This window comes from Carettochelys insculpta, chromosome 21, assembly GCF_033958435.1.
Source record: "Carettochelys insculpta isolate YL-2023 chromosome 21, ASM3395843v1, whole genome shotgun sequence".
In the NCBI taxonomy this organism is placed as follows: Eukaryota; Metazoa; Chordata; order Testudines; family Carettochelyidae; genus Carettochelys; species Carettochelys insculpta.
The window spans coordinates 2,796,891-2,813,762 of NC_134157.1; the positions used below are offsets into that span (position 1 = coordinate 2,796,891).

At 60.1% G+C, this 16,872-nt stretch overlaps 3 protein-coding genes across 12 annotated transcripts in view; 2 read left to right on the forward strand and 1 right to left on the reverse strand.

The window, feature by feature from the left end:
* FKBP15 (FKBP prolyl isomerase family member 15) overlaps nt 1-2,469 on the forward strand; it is a 59,382-nt gene extending 56,913 nt beyond the window's left edge. For all 7 annotated transcript variants that reach the window (XM_075015763.1, XM_075015766.1, XM_075015762.1 and 4 more), the window contains one exon: nt 138-2,469. In XM_075015763.1, the coding sequence (XP_074871864.1) occupies nt 138-212 (75 nt within the window). In that variant the 3' untranslated portion in view covers nt 213-2,469. The remainder of the gene's footprint in view (nt 1-137) is intronic.
* An 848-nt stretch (nt 2,470-3,317) lies between these two features.
* On the forward strand, nt 3,318-6,698 carry LOC142023934 (uncharacterized). Its single transcript, XM_075015399.1, has one exon. It carries the CDS (start codon nt 5,522-5,524, stop codon nt 6,194-6,196), a length of 675 nt encoding a protein of 224 aa, XP_074871500.1. The 5' UTR covers nt 3,318-5,521; the 3' UTR covers nt 6,197-6,698.
* A 2,552-nt stretch (nt 6,699-9,250) lies between these two features.
* Nucleotides 9,251-16,872, reverse strand: part of LRSAM1 (leucine rich repeat and sterile alpha motif containing 1) — a 51,391-nt gene continuing 43,769 nt past the window's right edge. For 3 of the 4 annotated variants that reach the window (XM_075015489.1, XM_075015488.1, XM_075015491.1), the window contains exons 20-25: nt 15,653-15,748; nt 14,945-15,043; nt 13,963-14,094; nt 13,343-13,424; nt 12,992-13,128; nt 9,251-12,381 (exon numbers count right to left, since the gene is read on the reverse strand). In XM_075015489.1, the coding sequence (XP_074871590.1) occupies nt 12,256-12,381; nt 12,992-13,128; nt 13,343-13,424; nt 13,963-14,094; nt 14,945-15,043; nt 15,653-15,748 (672 nt within the window). In that variant the 3' untranslated portion in view covers nt 9,251-12,255. The remainder of the gene's footprint in view (nt 12,382-12,991; nt 13,129-13,342; nt 13,425-13,962; nt 14,095-14,944; nt 15,044-15,652; nt 15,749-16,872) is intronic. The other variant, XM_075015492.1, reaches the window with a different exon arrangement.

Here is a 16,872-nt window from a genome sequence, read left to right on the forward strand (position 1 = left end):
CTGATTTACAAGGCTGGAGCCCCCTTTCTAGGCTGAGGAAGACAGTCAGCTGGGAGGTTTCCTGGTGCGGTGCCCCTCCAGACTGTGCAGAGACTGAACTCTAATACCCTCCCCTGGCTTTCTGATTGGGCTTTCAGAGCATGAAAGGGCACCCTCCCCCGACCCCTCTCTTTGGGGATGACGACGACGATGACCTGGATTGGCTGGGATGAAGAGCTGGAAGATCAAGCCTGTGAGCCTCGCCTTTGGGCACCTGGCCCCGTCTCACACCTGTTGTACACTGAGCAGCTGCATTTCCTTGGGGTGGAAATGGAAGCGACTTGGGACTCTCCAAGCTGACTGAGGCTGTAAGCAAGTGGCTGCACTGCTGGGCAGTTGGAACCAGTCTCACTGGCCTGGTCAGCTCGCCCAGCTTGTGGGCACATTTAAGCACCTGGCCACTGGTTCTGCATGTTCCTGTCACCGTCCTTCTGTGTGAGCCACTGCTCTGTTCATCGGAACTGCTGGGATACGTAGGTAGGAACTTGGGAAGCCGCCCTGGAATCAGTAAGTCTGGCAGGGTTCTGCGGCAGCCACGGGGACGAAACCAGGGCTGAGGCCATTGCTAAACTCACAGCTGTGGAATTTCAAAGCACTGGGATGCAAGATGAGACCCTCCATTACAGCCACTTCTGGGCCTGCTTGTAGGGGCTTTGCAGCCAGCCAAGAGTGCTCACCAAGCAGCTAGGTGCCAATGGAAAGTACATGAAATGCATTATTAGGAAGTCTGCTACTCGAGTCTTTTCTGCCCACACCTTACGGATACAGAAGTTGAGGTATTGTAGGCTGAGTGTAGAAACAAATGGTGCTCCCTGGGCTGCTCTGCACAGGCTGTGAAGGTACCACAGCTCCGTGGCGTTCAGACAGGCTGAGGCCAGGGCACCAGGAAGAGGAGTCCTCTCTTGACTATAGACGTGTGGCTTCTACTAAGCGCTTTATCAAAGACTCCTCTGGTGTTTCCCATTGTGAGATGTTAAATCCCTTTTACCTCCTCTCTACAAACGAGTCGGCCTGAAGGGTTTCGGTATCTTCACAGGTGTCCATGATGTTCGTCATGTGCACCAGCCACAATCCCTGCCAATGGAGGCAGCATGCTCGCCGCATGGCAGACGAAGCGCGAGACCAGTTGCCTCTCTCCTAGCTGTCTGTATTGGGATCCTTCACCCCCTTACGTCGAGCTGTTCCCCTAGCCTGCAGAAGAGGCAGCCCATCCCTTCCTGAGAGCACAGGTCCCAGCAAACAGGGCGAGAAACTAGCAGCCACCATTGCCTAACTTTGCAGCTCTGGTAAGATAAACGCCTGCAGCACAACACTTCCATTCACTGCAGTCTGACAGGGTCGAATTACGGTGTCTGTGCTCCCCACCTGTGTCGCTGCACAGTCTGCTTACGCCCATGTCCTCACTTAGTTCACATCCCATAGGTCCACCTCTGCGGCAGGTTGGGTCCTGGGAGACTGCACCTTGCCATTAGCAATAAGAACCCCACAATAACAGCACTCCAGACAAGGTGTGCTGGGGCTCCCTGCCCAGACCAAGGAAGGGGAGTTACTTGGGGGGAGTCACTGGCCAATCTACTGTGCCTTTCTTCTTTGCTGCTAACAATGGCAGGGTCACAGTATAAACTAGAACTCTTCTGATTAAAGGGCCACAGTTACACTATCACTGAGGGTGCTTATATCTTACCGGCATTGCACTGGAGCAGGACTTTTCAATCAAATTTTCATTCTTTGTGCTCGGCTTCCATCTGTTTTTCACTCAGTGGGGAAACTCCAATTGTATTCTGTTCATTTTCTAGTCATGTCACTTCCAGGCGCTCTCTCGCATAAGTGTGCGGTGTTTGAGTTGCAAATACTGCACACGAGGGGAAGGAACAAATTGTTTTGAAAAAAATAAACGTTTCCCCATCAGTTATAACGGCCTGGTGGAGACTTGCATGATGTGTCCTAGGTCCTGGAACACTTTTACCCCATTGGAAAGTGGCCCGTTAAACACAGACCAACATGTTTCAGTTTGTGCCGTGCCAAGTACAGACCTGATTGACAGCAGTGACTTGTACCCAGGGCTGCTTTGCTCTGTCGAATGAAAATGGGATAAATAGCCAAATTTAACCGAAGTGAAGAGAAGAGGAGAGAACAGCCGCGAATCAGCCAGTGTGCCGACGTGCAAACACGTGCGGTGGAGCACTTCTGCTCCCAAGCAGAAACCGTGTGAAGTCAAAGTGGGGGATAAATGTGTCAGAGCAAAGTGATTCCCAGGAGCCCCCTTTGTTGCGATGGCGTCCATGGCTCTGTCGTGTAAGGCTGCGCTTTGCAGCGTGGGGGAACTGTCCCCCACTGGGAAGTCCACTACCTGTGTAACACATGCCACGTCTCGTCTCCCAGACAGTTTTGAGAGAACCTGAAAAATAAAAGTGCAATTAAACAAATCTGTTTCTGGCTCACTGGGCCTTTTCATGGACCTGCCTGCAGAGCTCACTCAGCTAGTTGTAAATCCAAACACCTCATTGTATTTATTCTGTCTAATTTCCCTGCAGTTCCGATCAGAAAGGGGAACTGGGCTCCTGTGGAGGTGATCCCAGGTTTCAGGTGGTCTCTCCAGAGTGCGCCTAGAGCCCGTGCAGTTTAGTCCCAGAACCGGGAAAGAATTCTGTTTCTACAACATGCATTACAGTTCCACAGAGATCAGCTTAACTGCTGCCTGTCTTGACAGTCCAAGTTAAAGCTTCCATTGAACTGGCTGCCGCCGTTCCAGAGAGTGGGTTACCAAAGGGGGACGACTTCCATGTCTGGAACAAGTGTCTAACCATAGGCACAGACTTCCTTTTAGCTGGGAGGTGGTTGGACCCCACCCCCTTCACCCTTTCCCACAGAACCCTGGTCCCACCCCACCTCTTCCTGCTCCCTCCTCTCCAGCGCCTTCTGCAAGCCGAGGTGCTGGGAAGGAATGGTGGGGAGTTGATCCAGGGTGCTGAAGGAAGCTTGACCACCGAGTGCTAGGCACCAGGGTTCCCTATAAGTGGAGCGCTTGGGTGGCTGCCCAGGAGAGATTCAGGTGCTGGTCAGCCGAGTGCCAGAGTGCGCATAGTTGGCAGCCTGTTTCTATGGTGGTGCACATCTGCACGTGCTTTGGTGCACAGAACAAACTTTATTCTTCCTATGGCTGGGGAAGAAGTTAGAGGGAACGCTGCTAAGCACCCACTGACTTTTCTTTTCCTCTCCCTGTGGGTGCTCCAGCCCTGGACAGTCAGCATCACGGACAGGAAGATAGCTGCAGCACCAAGCCTGCCTCTGTGGGGTGGACATAACCTCAGGGGTATAAATCACCAGGTCAGGAGGGACCCCTGTAATTGTCTCGTCTGACCTGTGTGACCGAGGCCCAAGCCCTGTCCTGAACTAATGCCGACCTGAACCTTGGCATGTTTCTGAAAACCCAGTCTTGGGTTTTAAACATTGCCAGGGATGGAGGATCTGCTGCAGCCCCAGGTAAGCTGTTCCAGGGGCTACTTACCCCACCTGAGTCCATCCAGCTTTAACTGTCCAGCCACAGGTTGTGTTAGATCTTTGCTAGAGGGAAGAGCACATTGTCCTCATGTCAGTGCTCAGACTCTGGTCAAATCCCTATTGCCTTTTTGTTGTTAGTTCGTCAGAAGGGTGTTTTCTAAGTCTTTAACCCTTTACGCAGCTATTCTCTGAACCTTTCGAGCTTCTTCAAAGGGCCGAGAGCAGAGCTGGCCCCAGCATTCCAGGGATTAGACCCCCGTTCCAGGCACAGAAGTACTGTGGCCTCCCTGTGCCATGTTTTGGGGTTCACGTTCCATGCAAATCTTACTCCTTCCCAGGCGTCCCGCCCCCGCCCCCGCTTTCCCAAGAGCTGTGGATTCTCCACCAGCGGCAATGTCTACATTAAGACTCGATGCTTTCCCACAATGGGCAGGCAGAATATGGCCTGGGGGCTGGATGTGGCTCATCAAGCTGCCCGCTCTGGCCAACAGCGCAGCAAGAGCCTCTGCCCCGTGTGCTGTTGGGAGGAGTCCTGTGCAACGCCACATGCGTGTGCGAGCACTGCCCCCGCCCCAGCCCAGGGGAGCTGCCTGCTTGCAGGACGAGCACTGCAAAGTAGCCCCTCTGTTCCCGCCCCTGGGCTTGCAGCTTCAGTGCTGCCCATGCCTGGGGCTGACGGCTCTGCAGGGAGCCTGGCTGAGCACCTTTGGGGCAGGACTGCTGCCTATTAGCCATCCAGGTAAGGGCCCTCTGGCACCTCTCCCCCTGCACCCTACCTCCCCCCAGACCCTGCCCCGGGTCACAAACCCCCCCCCAATCCTGCACGCCCACCACCCCAGATTCCTACCCTTCCTCCTCCCAAACCCCGCACCCCCTCCTGTAACCCAGTCCTGGACATGCTGGCCGTGCCATGCTCCCTTCTGCATCCAGACTCTGCCCCTCCTCCACTGGGGGCACACGGGGAGCAGCAGCCCCCTGTCACAGCAGAGCCATGGCTACTGCCTCCCCTCTACCCAGCACAGGAGAAGTTACCCAAACGCTTTTGCTTTGCAGTTGCTGGCTGAGCAGGAATCCTCAGGGGCTGCCCTGTTCTTTAACTATGGGCACCGTGAATTCCTGGGCCTTGTGCTGACTCAGCCTTTGGGGAGCTGCAGTGGGGAAGGACAGACCTTACTGGTAAATACCTCTTGCTCTGAGACTGGGGCAGGACCTGACTGGAGCGAAGGACCTTTCGAGAGAGGAATAGCCCAGCTGCTGGGTGTTACCACTGGGACCCGCGCCCTGACTGCCCGGGCTGCTGATTTAATTACTTTTGTTTGACCAGTGCCTGCTTCTGGAGTGCTGCTGGGCCTGGCTGTGCCCTTCCGAGCCCTGCTAAGGAGGGGAGACCAGCCGAACATGCCAGCTCGTGCCCTTTAGTGTATCAGCCCTTAGCGATTAAAGTTCAGCCAGGCTGAGCCAGTGACCATCCACTCTGTCCCAGCCTTTATCTCAGTGCAAACAGTGCTCTGCCTGGGGACTCCCACGCCTCAGTGCCGCCTGTTACTCAGTGACTAGGAGAGCTGAAGGCTACAAAAGCAGCTGTGCTCTTTGGCTGGGCTCAGAGCGCTCTGGGGCTTCTCCAAGCAGGTCTTCCCCACTCTGTGCTTGATGCTGCTGGTGCCCAGGGCCCTGGACAGCACAGGTGGGTCACAGCAAGGAACAGAGGCAGACTTGCTGTGTTCTGCTCAGGCTGCGTGTGCCGCTTGCCTCTAGGGCTCTTGACCACAGCCCAGGCCCAGGCCCAGGCCCAGGCCCAGCTCAGCACAAGCGCTGAGGACAGGCACCAGGACAGGACTCTTACTGGCTGATTTCACCCCTGGGGTGGGGCCAAAGCCAGTCCTGCTGCTGCAGCCCTGCAGCTGGGCCCTCAGTAACAGCTGGAGCTCGTGAGTCCCCAGGCCAAGCCACCAGGCAGCAGCCCCCACCCCACCTGGGCCACATGGCGCAGACTCCTCCTGATGTCCTGGTGGATGTGTGCACCAGGGAGTGTGGGATCTGCTATGAAGCCTACAAAGCTGCTTCCACGTGGCGAGTGCCTAAGCTGCTGCTGTGCCACCACTCGCTGTGCCTTGCCTGCCTCAGGAAGCTGGTGTGCCAGACCCAGGACATCTCCTTTGTGGTCTGCCCCTTCTGCCGGATGGTGACCCTGGTGCCCGAGCAGGGGCTGCAGGCCCTGCAGGATGACGAAGATGTTCTGCGGGAATCGTCAGCCCAGAGCAGCCTGGCGGGGGCTGGCTCAGCCCCAGGGGGAGAGGAGGAGGAGGAGGCGGTGGCGGCGGCAGCAGCAGCAGCCTCCAGCACTGTGGAGGGCTCTTCCCATGACTCGTCGCTCTCCCTGGATGTGGAGTTTAACTACGTGACCCATTCATCCATCTTCACCATCAGCAGCATGGTGGCCCCCTACGGCTTGTCCGTCTCAGGGAGCCCCCGGCCCTGGGGCGGGCTTCACATGCAAGAGGTGCAAAACGCCTTCGTTGTGGGGCTTCCGGGCCGAGCAGCACCCCCCGAGGTTCAGCCACCCATCACCTCCGTGGAGAACCTGCGCCTGTGCTTCGCCATGGGCATTCTCATCCTCATCATCTCCATCTTCTTCCTGCTGCTCTTCCTGAAGTAGGCCAGGACCTGGGGGGGAGCAGCCTGAGGGCAGCCAGATCTGGCTGCGGATGGAACTGGACGCAGGAGCTGTGGGCCTCAGGGCCAGGCTGCCCCTAGGACAGGGGCCTCATTCCTGGTGCCCTATGCAGCCAGAGCAAATGCATCTTCCCTTTGGGGGGCCCAAGGGACGGGGGCTGTGGGCGCAGAGCAGGGCCGACAGGCTGGTGGAGGAGCAGGCATAAGGCAGCCGGCAGTGGCATGAGATATGGTGTAGGTGGGATGGGTTGGGGTGAGCAGCGGAGGGGAGATGGGTGGCAGTTGGGGATCCACTACAGCCACCCAGCAGGACTATGCCTGGGAGTGAGGGGCTGGGGCCAGCACTGCCCCTGTGTAGTGTGGGGTCAGGTCGGCACTGGGAGACACCCAGGCCTGCAGCAAACTGCCCAGGGCCCCAGCATGGGGATTGTGTACATGGAGTGCAAGGGAGATGTCTGCACAAAGAATAAAAGCTGTGTACCCTGCCCCCCTGCTTGGTCTCTGGGAGTGCCAGTGCCTGGGACGGGATCCACGGTGGAGCCAAGAGCCCAGGCCAGGCCAGCCACTGGGGCAGAGGAAGCTGGAGCGGCAAAGCCTGGGCCCAGCCTGAAAGCTGCCCACTTCCCTGCCTGGGTGCAGGGCCCTGGGGCAGGACCCATGAGGGGAAAAGCTTGAGAGGATGTGGCCAGAGATGGGTGAAGGCCCCATTGCTGAGAGAAGCACAGCTGTGGAGCAAACAGCCAGTCAATCAACTCCAGGGTGATTCCCCGCCCCGCTTCCTGGGCTGCTGCCTCCCCCTTCACTGGGGGGGGCATAACCCACAGCCTCCTCCATGAAACCCCCCAGGCACCAGTTCTGCCCCAGGGCTGGTTCCGCTCTCCAGGCCCAGCCTGAGCTGCAAGGTCCTGTCCCTCTGCCCCCACTCAGAACATGCAGGCAGCTGGGAGACCTCAGAAGCCCTGAACCTACAGGCCAAGGTCCCCACTGTTGGGGGTGGGGGGGCAGGGCCCTGTTTCTGCCTCTGCCCTTCCTGCAGTGCCCAGCTGCTGAACAGACTCAGCCCAGCCAGCAGCAAGGGGCAGAGGAAGCAGCTTCCTGGTGCTGGGGGTGGGGGGGTTGTCACTGGCTGTGCTGCCCTGAGCTGCAGCCCTGTACCCCCCCCTCCCCATTTCTATGCTTGGCACAAAGGGCAGAGCCACAGGGCAGCACTAGGAGGAGCTGCTCACACTCGGATTGCCCCAAAGCAGCTGCTGGGCCCGTTCCACCTTCCCCGCTCAGCTCCTGCAGGAGCCCTGTGCTGCCCTGCCCCCCAGTGCCTCAGGGCTCAGCAAGGCACCCACCCCAGCAGGTGCTGTCACACAGACTGGAAGGCATCACGCCTGCCATAAGGGGCCCCCTCCCACACCACAGCTGCAGTCAGAGCATTATGCCCCAGCTGTCTGCCCAGGCTGGCCCTGACACGGGGTGATGCCCCCACCCCTCTGCCTGGCTGAGGAGCTGCAGAGGGCAAACACGGTTGCTGGCTCTGTTTGCGCCCACCAGTCACCTCCCTGGCAGCTATGGACAGGAGGCTGTTGCTAGCTGGGCTCTTCGCCTAAGGCTTGTCTGCAATGACCCATCCGTGTGGCAGCTCGTACAGGGCTTGGGCTAGGGGGCCAGCATGGCGCTCCCAGGCCTCAGCTTACCCCCGGAGTTAATGGCTGTGCCGAACCATCTTCATCAGTCATTGCAGCCAAGCTGCCAGCGGTGCTGGGACAATTCAGCGTCCGTGCCCCAGGGACTGGGCAGCTTCAAGCAGCTGCTGCCCAAGGCCCTGGGAGGGCCCAGTTGAGCAGTCGGAAATCTGCAACAGGCCCAGTGGAGGTGCTGGGGCTGCCTTGCCCCTCCTCTGGGCTGTAAGCACCAGCTGCAGCTCTCACTTGCTCGCAGACCGCTCCCTAGTCCGTTGAATCTGAGCCCCTGCACGTTTGCTAGGCAGCTGCTCATGCACCAGCCGTGCGTCACAGGTACTTGTGACTTCAGCATCACACCACCACGTGCAAACAGGAAACAGCCCCCCCAACGCTGGTGTTGCAAATTTACAGCACTGAAAAGAGGGTGTTCTAAAGGGGCACATTGCCCCCCCCCCCCCTTGATAATAGCGGGTAACTGTAACAGCATTGCAAGGACAGGGCTGGTGGCGGCGCCTCATTCCGAGCCTGAGCGCTGAGCCCCCCCCCCCCTCTGGCTGCCCCCCACCCCCAAGCCAGGGTTTGTCAGCTCAGGCAGGCGGCACAGCCAAATGGGAACCCCTCTCATGAGGCCAGGTTCTGCAGCCACCCCCTCTGTGTCCACAGCCACCATTGGTGCTATGAGGGCAGCAGGAAGGCCCTGCAGAAAGACCGCGGCGAGCACACCCAGTGCAGCTCTGTGGGCTACCACCAGGGCACACCAAGAGTAGGGGTATGTGCATGGGGCATGGCCTGCAGGAGCCCACCCTGGCCACTGCAGCTCACCTGGCTGCACTGCAGCGAGGGCGTTGCCCTTTGGGAATGGGCAGGGGAATGGGTCGGCCAAGCCCTGCCCAGGGGTCCCCCGAATGGGATTGCCATAGGTTGGGCATCAGTGGCTCAGCTTAGCTGACGCGGGGGGCGCTAGCAGAGCAGCTGCTTTCGCATCAGTGCCACGAGCCCATCTTGTCTTTGACAAAAGACAGGCGCCGCCCGCCCCCCCCCCCCCCCCCCCCCACACACACACAGCTGAACCACCAGCACTCGCCCCACCCTGGCCAGATCACACCAGCAGCACTACCCCCAGCTACAACCAGGGGCTGGAAGGTCCTTCTGGCTCTGTATTTTCCCAGCCCCTGTCACTTGGGGTGGGGGGGGCTTATTTATGGGCAGACTGTGGACCTTGCTGCTTGGGTGGGTCATTCGTTACCATGTCTGGCATTACTAGGACACCTGGAGTGCCACGGTGCCATGTGCCAGGCTTTGCCCTGTCTGTGTCTTTCCCAGCCGTGGGGCTAACACAATGGAAGATGGGCCTGTCCCAACAGCACTGAGCAGCACCTACAGCCACCGCCATGTCGCCAACCAACGGCTGACCAGGAGGGTTTGGGTGACCCGTCTCTTCACTGGAAGCCGCCCTACCTGGCCCAGTTCACAGCCTGCGAGAGCCCCACCCCATGAGAGTCAGAGAGTTGCTTTCCTCCTGTGCCTCAGTGCCTGGGACAGGAAATTCAAGCCAGCCCTCGCCAGGCTCTGCCCTTCAAAGCATTTATTCACATACAGGCTGCATAGCGAATACACCCATCCAACAGCCATGCTGTGCTCTTAGCCTTCCCAAGGGCTTTGGGCATCTCAGTGCATCTGGGAATGGGGTGGGGTGGCTCACGCAAGGCCCAGCTCGCAGCCTGGGCTGAGTGTGGACGGAAAAGCCTTTCTGGGGTGGATGAGTCTGGAATCAGCTAATGCAGGGGCTGGGCACCCATCTACTGCACTCACAAGGCCCAGGACCATTGCCACCGCCCCCCCGCCCCCGCAGGCTCCACCATGGCGTCCGGGTCAGCCCCCGGGGGCTGGGGATTGTGGGGCACAGTCTCCAGCTCACTGGGAACAGAGCGCTGCCCCCCCCCCACCCCCACGCCAGGCCGTGTGAGGTGCTGTTGCCATGATCTTGTCCGCCCCGTTGGACGCCTGCACCACACAGCAAAGGTTCTGGGAGTGGGAGCCCTGGAGAATGGCCAAAACCTCCTTCCCCAGGGATGGATGTCCCACGATGGACCTCTTCAGCGTTCCAGCCTAGAACCGCCCCCTCCTCTTCAGCGCTCCAGCCTAGAACCGCCCCCACTTCTTCAGGGCTCCAGCCTAGAACCTCCCCCACCTCTTCAGAGCTCCAGCCTAGAACCTCCCCCACCTCTTCAGCGCTCCAGCCTAGAACCGCCCCCACCTCTTCAGAGCTCCAGCCTAGAACCGTCCCCTCCCATGCTGGGCCTGGAGCCTCGGGAGAACTGGACATCTGGGGACGAAGCCAAAGGACGCACCAGCACGTACCCGCTCTTCCTGTGCTGAGCCTGTGTCAGGAAGGGAGGGCCTGATCCTGCTGCTCCACCTGCACTGGCGGCCATGGGGGCGAAGGTGGCTCAGACAGCAAAAGCATCAGGACCCAGCAGTAAAGTCCCTGAGGATGGGACACGTGGGTGGGAGAGATGCCCCCACCCCCCCCCAGCCTCTGCCCCCTTTCTGTCCGTTAATTAGGTAGCTCTCCATGCCCGTGGGTGGTCGTGTTCCCCTGGTGTTCAAAAAATCCCCTGGGACCCGCTGACACAGCCCTTCTTCCAACCCTGCGGGGTCCTCCTGATAGGAAATGACCCCTCCGACAGGGAGGCTGGTGACAGCAGCTGGCTGTGGCACCCAGAGCTCACGCTGCTGCCCCAGGCACGCCCACCTATCGGCTTCCTGTCGCTGCCCAGGCCTGGCCTGAGAAGCAGGCCCATGGCCAGGCCCACTGGTCAGGCCAGGGAGGCAACAGCCTAGTGTTGCTCTGGAGAGCCAGGTCTGGCATCAGCAGATCTTCCATCCCCTGCACCTGAGTCCTGCAGCCTCCTATGCCAGTCCATGTCCCACCTTCCCCCGCCCAGCATGGCCACTGCCCGCGGCGCCCCCCTCTGCTGTCTGGGAGGGAGGGGGTCAGCTCCAGCCCGGAGGAGCTGGGCCTCACCATTGAAGGCAGTCAAGGATACCAGTGAGATCCCAGCAGTCCCACTGCCACTGGGGACCCAGGTGGGCTTTGAATCTCGGCCTGCAGAGGCAAAAGGCCGGCACTCCCCGAATCAGCCTGCAATGGCCCGCACAGGTCTCCAGAGAACATGTCTTAACAGTGACTGGCGCAAATCAGCTGTGTCCAGGGCCAGTGTCACAAGGGGCTGAGACTGGCTGGCTCAGCTTGGAGGGTAAGGTCTAGCCAGTGGGGACTTTCTGACCTTGTTACTAATTACACTGGAGAAGTAATTAACCAAGTGCCTGGCTACCTCCACAAAGCTGCCACCAGGGACGCCCCCCGCCGCCATGCCTGGCCAGCTCCTCTGCCCAGCCTCACTGGCTTGGGGTGTCCGTGGTGCTCAGGAGCCAATCAGAGCCTCAGCTCTGGGATCCCTGGCAGGGCTGCACAAATGACTCCTCAATTCCAGCAGGTCGGCCCAGGCAGAGCAGCTGGGGGCCCCACCCTGCAGGCTCAGCTGCAAGCTCCCCACCTACCGCCCTGCCACATGCTGCCTGGTTTGTCCCAGCAATGGCCGTGGGCCCTGACCCTAGCCAGCTGCAGCCCGAGCTGAGCAACTGTTCACATCCAGAACCAGCCGCCTCCACATGCAGATGGCAGATTCCACCTGGCAGCTCCTTGTCAGCAGAGCCGCTGGCCCCTGCTGCCTCGGGAGCTGGGTTACAGTGTGCGTGTGTGGGGGAGGGATCCCGGCTCTCCTGCTCAGGGTCAGACCCTCCAGTGCGTGGTGCAGAGGTGAGAGCTCAGCGCAGTCGAGGGGGGAGGGGCAGGCAGGGTTCCCAGAGACTCACATGCTCGCTGCCAAGTGCTCGTCCTTTCCTAGCAACAGCATCCCACCACGGAGCCCTGTCTCCCAGGGGCCGGGGCTGTGCAGCCACGCAGAGCACCACCGGAAGCTACTGAGTGAACCAGTCTCCTCTGGCTCGCAGGGAACACCGTAGGGAGGTCACCTGGCTGAAGGCTGATAAATACGGTAGCCAGGTGGGGACAGCCTTGCAGCCCCGACGCCCTGGGCGCACACAAAGGCAAGGGAGGCAGAAATCCTGGTGAGACGGCCCAGAGTCCGTCCCTGCACAGCGCTGGGGTGACGGGTGGGGTGGTCCTAGCCATGCCTACAGGAGCTGGGGCGCACATTCAGCACAGCCCTCCCCAAGGCAGCCTCTCAGTCACAGGCTCTGAGCGCTGTCAGGCTGTGACGTGGGGACGAGCAGACCTCTGCGGAGCCTCGGCCAGCAGGCCCTCCCCGCTCACAGCACCGGGGGCCCAGCAGCGCCCCCCGGGCTAGCTGCTGTGGAAGATGCGGACACGCTGCACAATGTCCTTGCGGCACAGGGGGCAGGTGTGCAGGGCCTCGCAGCACGGCTGGCAGCAGCACACGTGGCCACAGGTCAGGAAGATCATCTGGGCCTGCGGAAAGGAGGCAGAGTGGAAATGGGGACGTGCTGCTCCTGCACCGGCTGTTGGGCAAAGCCTGGTGCACAGCGGCCCGCCAGGCCTCACTGAGAGCAGCCTCCAGGCAGAGGAGCAGCCCTGCTCCTCTTTCAGCGGGAGACTGAGGCGCAGAGCAGGGCTGTGACAGGCCCAAGCTCACCTACTGAGTCCACAGCAGAACTGGGACAAGAACTCAGGCGTCCTGAGCTCTGGGCCCTTCCTCGAAGCAGGGACAAACCTAGGTGAAAATTCAAACCACTCCCCACCTGCCAGGTGACTGGGCCTGCTCTTGCCCCCGGCTGGTTGGTGCCCCCTGGGGATACCAGCAGGAGCCAGTGCCCAGGGGAGCCAGCCTGCCCCTCCACAGCCCAGCGTTGGGCTTGCAGGCCTGAAGAGGATGTAAGGGCCACAGATCCACAGCAGTAGCTCTTTATAGCTGCCGGGGTTGAGCTGGTAGGTGGGTGCCCTGTGCCTTGCAGGAGAGAGCCCAGCCCCAGGCTAGGCAGCTGGCCCACAGCAGGTCAGCCTCTGGGAGCTACCTGCTGTACGCCACCCAACCACCCCTTCGCCGGCTCTGGGCTCTCACCTCCCGGTCCATGCAGACCACGCACTCCGACTTCCTCTCCGCCAGCCCTTGCCAGGGGGCAGAAGGCAGGATTTCTTCTGGGGGGGTGCTTGGCTCTCGGGTGGCAGGGCCCTGGATTTCAGCACTCGTCAGCAGCTCTGCAGTCAGCAGGAGAAAGCATGAGGGCTGGCCCTAATCTCGGCCCCCAGGCCAAGCAGCACTGCCTGGTGCTCTGCCATCTGAACGGGCTCTGCAGCTCTTCCCTGGCCTGCCTCATTCCTCCTCCCCCTGCACATCCCCTTTCGCCACCTGAGCTGTCCAGGTTAGAGTCCCCCTGGCCAGCAGTCAAGGAGAGGAACAAACTGGTGGTACCTGGAATTGATTTATCCACAGCCAGGATCTCCTGGGCTCGCCTGAGGATCGCACGCTGCAGGCCAGCTTCTGTGATTCCCATCTGCAGCACAAGGAGAGGCCAGTTAGCTCTCGGGGGGCAACTGAGACCAGAGCCACCAGGGAGGCAAAGTGAGAGAAGCCCCAGTAGGGTACAGCCAGCCCAGCCACAAAGCCAGGGCCAAGCTTGCCAGCGTCATGCTGCCAAGCCTGGGAAGCACGTGATACCTTCCTGTGTCTCCACTAAGTTGGGCCCTGGAGCAATGGCCAAGCGGTTCTCTGCGAGGCCAGCAAAGCCCAGAGCACACTCATGGGAAGACAAGGGCCCAGGTCAGCCGTACCGATTCCTCCCAGTGCATGCTGATGGGGCTGGCTTCTGTGCAGCAGCAGCCTCAGGACATGGGCCTTGGAAGAGCACCCAAGTGGAGCAGGCACACAGGGCTGCATGAGGCACTCCTTCCAGCCCCCCATGCACAGCAGTAGGCACAAAACCCAACAGGGTCCCTCCCCATGCTTCCAGGGCCAGCGCCAGGGCCACGCAGGATCCCCCCAAATGCAGGGCAGAGGCGGGGGTGGCACAGCAGGGGTGTTTGCTGTCAGACCTTTTCCAGGTCCCCATGGGTCATGGTGCTGAGCACTTCCAGAGACAGCCGATGATGGGCAAAGATCGGCAGGTACTGTTCAGCCGACAGCTCGATCAGCAGGTTCATCAGCTGCTTTTCCAAGCCTTCCTCCTGCAAAAGACAAGGCAAATCCCAACCATGCCCAGGCAGGAGGCATGCAGGGTCAGCCCAGGCTGGAGTGAGGGGAACAGGTACCGCTTCCCCCAAATGGCTCTCTAGACCAAGCCTCTGCTCTAGGCGGCTAGAAGCCTCTGCAGGGGAACGTTTGCTCCAAGCAGGCTTTGCGCCTTTGCTATTTTACACGCTACGACCCAAGCGTGCATTTCTGGAAAAGCGAAACACAGGGTTGGACAGCTCCCAGCCTGGCAGGCCCTGCCCTCCCAGTGCTTTACAGACCCAGTGGACATGCCAGCCAAGAGGATCGAGTCAGCCAAGACTGACCCTGGACGACTCCAGCAGCCACGGCACCGAGCACAGCACAGTGCAAAAGCTGTAAGACTTCTGCATTCAACTGACATTGTAGGGGATTGTGGGAAGCTGATTGCAGCCACCTTAGCAACAGCTTGGCAAAGACCAGAAGTCCTGTACTTAAAACACAGCCAGAGTAACCGCAGGTGCTAAGACCTCAGGCTCAGGCCTGTACCTCCGGCAGCACGGTGCTCCCCATGGCAGGGGGAGCCACTGGCTCCCTGCAGACGCAAAGGGAAGAGCATCTCCTCCTGCAGCTGGGATTTTGGCTGGGTGCTGCGTAGCCACACCACTGCGGAGGGCCAGGAGGACTAGAGCGAGGGGATCAGAGAAAAGCAGACCTGGCAGCACTTCAGGGGCTCTCCAGCCCTAGGTCCAGCTGAACCCATGGGCAGGACAAAGGATGGGGCTTGTTACCAGCTTAGATCTGGGGCAGCGCCTACTACCTCGGGCCCCGGGCACAACGGCAATCCCAGCATCACCCAGCACTGACCTGGAGCTTCAGCGAGAGGGGCTTCTGGTTCAGCAGACGCTGGTACTGGATCAGCCAGTAATTTTCCTGCTTTGTTTCACTTTTTGCCTCCATCTCCAGCTGCAACAAAAAAGAGATTTGGAACCTGCCCTCCAGGGTAGTTTGAATTAGAGACAAAGGAGAAGCCCTCCACCCTGGCAGCAGGAACCAAGCTCAGAGCCAGCAATGGCAGTGCCCGGCCTGGGCACAGTCCGAACTAAACAGCCTCTTGGGCCAGGATTCTCCATCTCCCTCTCCACCCTGGTCACATACACTGGGGTCCCCAGTGCTAAGGGGCTGCCAGCGGCTCCGGCTTGAGAAGACGAAACATGATGACAGGCCATGGATACTGCATATTATCCCTAGGGCCTTGCTCCCCTCCTGCCCCATCTCTTCTCTTGAAACAGCCACCGCCAGGGTTGCCACCTTCTGGCAGGCCAGAGGACATGTGCCAGCCTCGGGCAAGCATAGCCCCACACTGGGCCGGGGCTGCGGGGAGAAGGGGCAGAAGAACCTGGAGCAGAGCCCTCCTAAGGGACCTAAAAAGCTCCGGCCAACGGGCCCTCCCAGCAGGTCACCCCTCTCGTCTCGGCGCCTTTTCCTCCCTGTAGCCAAGCGTGTCAAGGGCCACCCCCCGCGCTGCCTGCTGCTCCAGGCTCCACAGAGCCGTTGGCCAGTCCCACTGCGTACCAGGAGTTGTTGTAGTTCCTCCTCCCTTTGCTTCTTCTCCTTGAGCAGCTGCTGCAGCATGTAGCTCAGGGCGCGGCGCTGCTCTGCGATCTCCTCCTGCAATGCAATGAGAAGCACGCTGTCTCCACGCCACGTGGGAGGCTCCGGCAGCGGGGCAGCTGCAGAGCTCTGGCCCTCAGCCACAGCCAGGCCCACCGGTGAGCAGGGCCCTTGTTTTGCCCAAAGAAACACCCCAAATTTCTGAGCCAGGGCAAAGCTGGGCAGATGCCCACGCCCACTCTTGGGGCGATCTCTGCCGGGGGCCAGGAGTCTCTGCCCTGCACCCACCCATTACCCCCAAGCACCAACTCCCAGTCCTGCCGCACACTGCGCAGTGCCCAAGCTCACCGAGGCAGTCCTCTGCCCACAGCCCACTGCAACGCCTGCTCTCTGCTTCCTCAGGGCGAGCTCGGCAAGCCTGCGGGTACCCAGCTGGGTGGGCTGGCCTAGGCAACAGCTCCTCTGTGGGATCTCATGAGTACCAGGTCAGAGCCGGCTCCCCGGAACAGGCTTATTTGGTTTGATGGAGCAGCCCATCCTGGGGCTGGGGTTTTGTCTTTGTTCTAGTGTATGGTGCCTGGAGCTTGGGCCTGGCACGGGAGGATACCACAGAGGTGCAGTCAGCACAGTAATCTGCTGTCATCAAGGTTCAGTGATGACAGCCATTGAAAAGCCGGAACACCCCGGGATGTTCCAAAGCACAGCGCCTCCTGCAGGCCACGACAGGGCGGCTGCGCGAGCTCGGAGGAACATGGCGTATTGCGAAACCAACAGAGCACTGAATCTGGGCCGCCGAGGCCAGTGATGCTATTAGAAGAGGGCCGGGGAGCAGAGAGACGCCCTCACTGCCCGTGGCCGTCCCAGGGTTCAGCCCGCATTGCTGCTGACACGCGCCTGAGGCAGGGCCAGGAGCAGGCTCCGCTCCAGGCTGTCTCGTGTAACTCTGGAGGGTTATTTCTCAGCAGAGAATTTAACGACAGCCGCTTAACCCTGGATGGTGCAGCAGGAAACTGCAGAGCAAAGGTGGGCAGGTGATGACTGTCCTGCATGTCCAAGGTCTGTGAAATACGCCATTTCCTCTGGCCTAAAGCAGGGGCGCTGGGCTCCAGCCACAAAGCTCCCCATTCTGGGGCTGATCTCACCGGGGGGAGACGCTGCCCTGGCGCAGAACTGTTGGGTTC

Bases quoted from the DNA above. Each gene is read 5' to 3' on its own strand.
- LOC142023934 (XM_075015399.1), top strand. From the start codon at position 5,522: ATGGCGCAGACTCCTCCTGATGTCCTGGTGGATGTGTGCACCAGGGAG.